Raw genomic sequence first — 7,320 nt, forward strand, 5'->3', positions numbered from 1 at the left:
TACTNTATATATATATATATATATATATATATATATATATATATATATATATATATATATATATATATATATAATACTTTTACTCCTAGTGACATGCTAGTGTGGTGAACAAATGACCGAGCCCTCTAGCTCAATGCTTTAGCTCTCTGAGGAACACCAACTATTCCTTTCTATTCTCATAGCTGGCACACGTATAAAACTTCACCTTAGAGGGCTTGTAGTCAGGAATCCCTGAACAGGGTATATTTAATAGTAGGGTTTATTTAAAATAGTTAGGGTATATTATTTTGAAACTGCTATATTCAATAAGATTATAACTGATTAAAATAGAACACATGATCAATGTGCTAGCAATATATATAATTCAATAAATGAATAGCGCCTCCCCATGTACGAGGGGAGTACGTTGAGATACACTTATCTTATACGTCTTACTACAAACTGGATTTTTGTACTTCCTTTATTTACACTATACAGGTTGGTATCTTAGACGTTGTAATCTATACTCCCGTTTTTTGCAGCCGTACTCTACCCCAACCTCTTTTGTGAATTTTCAGTATTCTAAAAACCGCTCTGCTTTCAACTTTTACACAGATTTGCTTTAAAATAAATAAATTTCTTGGCTGAAACGGTTTACCGTATTTATTCGGGCACGTACTACCAAGGGATGCATTCCACCTGGCTTTGAGATCCAACGTGTTATACTCACAGAAGCCTTGAAGGTCTTTTAAACTACCAATATTCCTGCTCTATTTAAATTTCTTTCGGACCAATAGCGCAAGTTGCATGACAGAAGTACCCATGCGATGCCGTAACGAACACCTGAGCCATTCATATGGATTCATGTGACCATCTGGTTCGACGGCTAACTTCAATGTGAAATTTCATACTCTCATCACCTTTATGTTTGAGTTTGTTTGATGAACATTACCCATGCCCGCGAAAACAAGGGTTGGCATAGTGTTTTCACGGCATACAAGGACAAGTCAAGAAGGCGCGCAGGGAAACCAATAAAAATGATTTAGTAGCCCATGGAGATGAAGGGTAAATTCATACGGACGCAAATGCCATAATTGGAACTGGCCAACGATGCGGCTTAACTGTCACGCAAGTAGATTTCCCCCAAAAGATGGCTATACAAAGTCGCGAAGTGCATACCGTTCGGACGTACAGTTTGCCATATTGTATACATTCGACACAAGATTGGCCAGAGAGGTTTGTCTGTTGAGTTTGGATTGCTTTTCCAATCTATCAGGCCGCTATTTCTCGACTGCTATGTGGAAGTTGAATACTAATTTTATTTATTTCAAGTAAATAGGCCCGGCACTAGACCATCTTAATGCGCTTCTGCTGGGGTTTCTGCTATTTGGCGTGTTTAGCCTCCGCATCACCCGGCAGGGTATGGTCGCCATCGAGATCCATAACTCCCTGTCTGTCATTATTTGAAGTTGTTTCTAACTAACATTATTCATAATTTGCTCAGTATTTGCCCCCACAGAAGGCTTACTATGCGGTGCCGCACCGCCCAGATCAGGCTGTTCACCACCGGTGTCTATAATCGCTTGTTCTTGTCCTGCAGGCAGGGCTGCAGGTACCATGCTGGACATACCGGTATTCGATGAAGTCTCCATAACGGTAGTCGAAGGGGTTGATAAGCTCGTACTTCCCAAGGAGGTTTGTACGCCGGGGGTTGCACTCACAGGTGCTGCAGGGAGCCCAGTACCCAACACAATATCAGGGTTGAACGCAGGCGGAATGTTCCCAGGACCAACGTTATAAAGAGATTCTATATCATGCGTCGGTGGTATTGGGTATAACTGATTCACTTGAGGATCGCTGCTACCGTCAACTAGGACGTCTGGCAATAGCGGGATATCTGTCCCAGCAAGCACAGAGTCCAAAGATGTATCAGAAAACGGCGCCGTGACCCCAAGCCAAGAACCTGTAACGTCATCCTGGATACCCTCTAAGTCTAGAGATACATTTGAACTAGGGTCCGCTATCCTTACATCTATGCTATCAGCAGCCGCACCCTGAAGACCTGCCTGGGTATGCCCTGGAGCCGCGGTTAAATCTGGATTCGCATTTAAACCTGGACTAACAGCGGTTAACTCTGAATTACCTCCTAATAAATCCTGAAAGGGTTCGACCGTGATACTTGCGGGATCCGACGCATTCATTCCCACCATTACATTACCAGGTGCAATACTCTCCGGTTTGGAACCGATTAAGCTATCATCCGCAAAAGCACCTCCCGTAGAAAGCTGCGCATTCTGACCCACACTCAAACCATCGCCGTTGACCCCATTGCTGCCACCACCAACACCGTCTCCAACCACCCCATCCTTCTCACATGATTGACTGATAACATCTGCGCTGTCCACGCCCGTTGTCGCAACACCAGGTTCATCGTCGTCACTCCCATTGTTGACGGACGATGATTCTGAGCTCAAGCGCGAGGTTTTAAGTGGTGGTAGTCTGGGCAGTACCTCTTCTCTATAGTAATCCACAGACACGTGTTTCTCGTAGAAACCGTCTCCGCGCGGTGATTTATTGGTGGCTTCGATTTCCCATCGCCTCCTGAGGGCTTGCTGCTCTCGAGCCACCATCTCGACCAATTCATCCTGAAACATATAGCAAAACCGCTTAGTAACGAGATAAGCACGTACCCAATTCACGTCATACTATAGGATGACACTAATAGCCGACCGCTTGGGGATGTAACCAACTCATCCGGAAGCATATAATAGAACCACTTATGATATGATAGGGGTATAACTAACCCACTTCATAATATATGAAGTATACTAATCAATGACCGCCATGGGGGGTATGAAAACCTAATCCTGCACCATATCATAAACTTCCTTGGTGACCGCGATAAGAAACTACAGCTAGTAGATGCTGCGATGGTTGTTTCGAGTATGCACCCCGGGAGATGAACAAAGTAAAGAGCGGCGCGCCAATCACGTTGAGGAATGACAACAAAAAATTCAAAACCACCGTACATTTTAAATCAGGGAATGAGGAACTATACAAAGATGTGCAACTACAAAACCTAGACCATCAACCACGCATTAAGAGAATCGAACGACTAATACTTATACATCCTAAATACATACAGACTACCATCTCCACACTAAGAGTGATACGGGTTTACGCACCTTCCAGCCCAGAAGGTCGGCTAATTCTAAAATCCCATCATCACAGGAGCACAGCTTCAAGACATCCCTTATGTTCTCACTGGACTCGAAGTCAAAGCCACTGCGGATGCCCATCATACGCATCATCGGGTGTGACTGTAGCGAGAAGCAAATGGCAAGCGCTATACGTGAGGCTGCTGAACGTACCTAATACATTTTGGTGCTCGCAATGCACGTGCGTCTATTGTAGGTCCAGAGCTTGTCGTACCTAATTAGCCTACTACACACGTATTCGGGAACTATCCGATACGATTATCGAGGTCGATATGTACATCACAACTAAAGATATTTAAGACGCAAGGCTACGAGAGTACCATGTCAAAGCTAGGGACGCTACCTTTCCACACGTTTCCTTGTTGAGCATGAGTCTCGGACAGTCGTCTTGGACCATGTCAATGACCGACGCGAAAGGTTGGACTTTCAGAGACGTGCCGGCAACAATCAGCAGATCACACACTGGGAAATCCTGTGGATAGAGAAAATACATTTCGATTCAACGAAGGAAAACAAAGTGGATTTTTTTTTTGGAACTGCAGATAGTACAATTTGTATCAGTCCAAGTCTGCTTCAATTGCACACGAATAGCAATAGCTCGCCTTGTTTCCGACTTAATATTATCGAGTACAACATGTATAGATAAGAGTATCTGATTCAGTCTGCAATACACCCACGCCACATAAATGGCTCACAACAAGACGTGAAGTCACACGAAGAAAGGATTTCGGATGAAGATGATAACGCTGAATCAACATCGCGAACGTTCAGTAGTCACCTCTGACACGCATTGACCGAAGCGCTCTGGTAATCCCTCACCGAAGAACACAATATCCGGCTTTATCCAAGCCTCGCAGTCTTCACAAGTAGGTATATGTCCGGCGAATATTAAATCTAGGGTAAAATGGATTTGGTTTTAAGCAACAGAGAGAGAACGAATATATTGCAAGATGTACTTCAATGCATGTACTTGTTCAATATACATTGCACCAGTTCAATGACCCCCGATACCAACCAAAGACGAGCACCGCAAAACATTCCGCCACAGACAAGGAATACATTTACATGGAAGATCACACGCTACACAAGGGGTTTACATCGGTAATCAAAATGCATGCTACTGACCTATGAGTGAGTAGCTTAAATCCTTACTCTTTATAAATCGCCTAAAACCCAGATCTCATACCTTTTACATAATCCGACGGATAGGTTTTATGGCACTCTATGCATCTCGCTGTATTGAATGAGCCATGTGCCTCTACCAACAGGTCAGGATCTAGTCCTGCCACCCGCTCGAGGGTATCAATGTTTTGTGTGTAGTGTCGCTTCAGGTAGCCGCGGTCAGCAAGCATCTTGGAAAAGTAGTGGGATAAAGTGGGCAAGAACGACCCTGGGTACAGCTCCTTCGCAAGCACTACAAAGGGCACGGGGTTTCTCTGTGAAGACATGGTTAAAATCGTGCATTGTCAGTTTCGAAGCTGTCAAGTGGCTCATTTGCTCGCTATTGAGGCTATATCATGGATACTAAACAACATGTATTCATCTCCAGTGAAAAATATATTCAAGTGTTAAACCAGACATAAAATGAGCACCATAAATACAGCCTATTTCACACCTTGAAAAAATCAATTTCGAATATTGCCTGAGGGTAAGGCAGTTTGTACTTCTGTAAGTTGTGGTATAGACCAGTTCCAGGACTTCTGAAATCAGGGATGCCGGCCGCTGTTGTAATATTTGATCAAGGTCATATAGGAGTTTAGTATGGTAATTCGGAATAAGGGGGAGGGGGGAGAGAGAGGATTAGCCTAGTTGATCTCAAACGATATTTTTTTTCGCACAATACATACTAACCCAATTCAACAACAAAGAAAGGGCTATCGTAGGCGGAATGCATACACTTTTAAAAAGAGAACCAATTAGTGTAGGGTAATAGCAAGTCAGGCACGCACACAAAGCACACGCCGACTCCGAGCAATCACACACAAAACGACAAATCAACTTCATCATTTGCTGAATTAATACAAAACAGCTGCATGATAAAATACATGCCAGGCGACTAGATACAATCCGTAAACCAAACGACCCAGCTACGACCAAGAATACATACCAGTAGAGATGCCAGCACCAGTCACCATGATGATATTCCTACACTGTCCCGATTTGATATACCGTGCGATTCCGGAGAGGTCGAGCGTGGCCAACTTGGACACCGGCTGGTCTTCTCGTACAAACGAGGTTTGTGCACTGATATTCTCCGAGAACATCCTGAACAAGCATTTCACTGTATATGAGGAGTGCGAGTTGCTAGTCAAAATCTTCGTTGAGCAAAGTGTATAGGGAGTATACGCTATACTGACCAGAGGCTTGTACAAACCAGGTTTGTGCGCTGATACTCTCCGAGAACCCCCTGAATAAACTCTATGCACTGTAGCACTGCGTTTGGGGAGTACATGATCTTGGGTTCCGTTGTAGTGACCTCCGAGTAGATGAGTCATGCGAGAGATACGTGTTCGTAAAGCAGTATTTCAATTCACTACAAAGACACTGTGATAGGTGCATTCAACATGCATCAGTTCGGCAGAATTGCTCAATGTGGGATATAGCAGATCTCAAGATCGAACGAAGCAAACCAATCTGCTGGTTCTGACATACTGAAACCAAATCCCTTTAAAACGCCTGCTCTCGTCCACTGGACTTAACAACTGGATAAGGACTACATCGAGACTACCGCGAAGGCAGATTGTTACCTTCGTAAAGTGCATATTTCCACAGAGTTTCTTCATCCCAATTTGTCATATCTTCAGTCTGTTAAAGTGTGGGCATACAAAGTATCAATGTACTGTTGCAGCTTCAAACTGTCGCACTAAAGTGTAAAAGACTAGAGAATTCATAGTGTTCAGTACATCGCACTGCGGCTGACTTAAATAGCATATCACTTTTACACGGAATTCGTATCTAATACACGAATATTTGACGTAGATACGCACGTGGTAATTGCAGCGGATGTATGTAGTAACTGATGAACGAACCCGAATTGTATAATATATATATATATATACTCACTATACACACATACTCACTACACACATACACACACAAACAAGCAAACAAACAAGCAAACAAGCAAATAAGCAAACAAACATACAATATATAAATACACACACATACACACATACACACACACATACACACACATATTATATATATATATATATATATATATAATATAATAATATAACAATATATATATGTTGTGTGAACGCCAAAGAGAATACGTAGCCTATGACACAGTACATCCATTATAGAAAATATAACATGCAATCAAGCTGTAACACAGCATGTCCAACATATTCGCTCAACACAATACTTCGCTATAATGCAAATGTACCCCTTACCAGTGTGACAGTTAGTTTGTCCAGCACCTCGATAGCGGTAGCTCCGTGGGCTCGTTGCTTGTTCAGCCACGCCATAGGCCCGTTCTCGAATATCCGGGCTGTCTCAGAATCGACCGAAGAATCCGAATTCGCGCTATAGTTACTATCGTCGCTGTCGCTCTCGTCCTCGTCTCCTGCTTTGTTCTGCGCCTGGTGGCTACCACCGTTGCTGGAGTTGGCAACTCCATCCGTGGTGTTTAAACCCTCGTTTGCAACTAACATGCTATTGATATTCGATTCGCTTAACTCGAAAATATTTTCAGGAGGTGCTGTTGTGGCTGGTTCTCCGGTCTGTAAGTCAACATGGACGTCACCATTGGTAGAATGCGTGCTTCTGGGCGCCAAGCCGAGAGGTTCTTGTTCAACAGCAGCTGAAGAGTGAGAGAAGAAAATACTTCAGTTGCGGTAGGCAAATGATGAGACGAGGTGAGTTACAAACTAGAACTTGAAAGAACGATCTTGATTGTAATGCATACGTACGTGTACATATGAGCTTTTGTCTATCGCTACAAGACGAGACAATATATATATATATATATATATACATATATATATATATATATATATATATATATATATAACGTAACTAACACACACACACACACACTATATATATATATATATATATATATATATATATATAAACACACACACATATACTAATATATATATACGTATATATATACGTA

The 7,320-nt window shown here is 42.7% G+C and overlaps 1 protein-coding gene across 1 annotated transcript in view; it reads right to left on the reverse strand.

Annotated features, from left to right (window-relative positions):
* Positions 1 to 1,283: 1,283 nt before the first annotated feature.
* The window catches only part of SARC_09263 (hypothetical protein), an 8,829-nt gene continuing 2,792 nt past the window's right edge, over positions 1,284 to 7,320 (reverse strand). Inside the window, exons 2-10 of the mRNA XM_014296727.1 lie at positions 6,593 to 7,002; positions 5,945 to 6,002; positions 5,305 to 5,478; positions 4,813 to 4,919; positions 4,384 to 4,633; positions 3,976 to 4,091; positions 3,541 to 3,669; positions 3,165 to 3,299; positions 1,284 to 2,624 (exon numbers count right to left, since the gene is read on the reverse strand). Coding sequence (XP_014152202.1) covers positions 1,455 to 2,624; positions 3,165 to 3,299; positions 3,541 to 3,669; positions 3,976 to 4,091; positions 4,384 to 4,633; positions 4,813 to 4,919; positions 5,305 to 5,478; positions 5,945 to 6,002; positions 6,593 to 7,002 — 2,549 coding nt within the window. The 3' untranslated portion in view covers positions 1,284 to 1,454. The remainder of the gene's footprint in view (positions 2,625 to 3,164; positions 3,300 to 3,540; positions 3,670 to 3,975; positions 4,092 to 4,383; positions 4,634 to 4,812; positions 4,920 to 5,304; positions 5,479 to 5,944; positions 6,003 to 6,592; positions 7,003 to 7,320) is intronic.

This window comes from Sphaeroforma arctica (assembly GCF_001186125.1).
Source record: "Sphaeroforma arctica JP610 unplaced genomic scaffold supercont1.921, whole genome shotgun sequence".
NCBI lineage: Eukaryota > Ichthyosporea > Ichthyophonida > Sphaeroforma > Sphaeroforma arctica.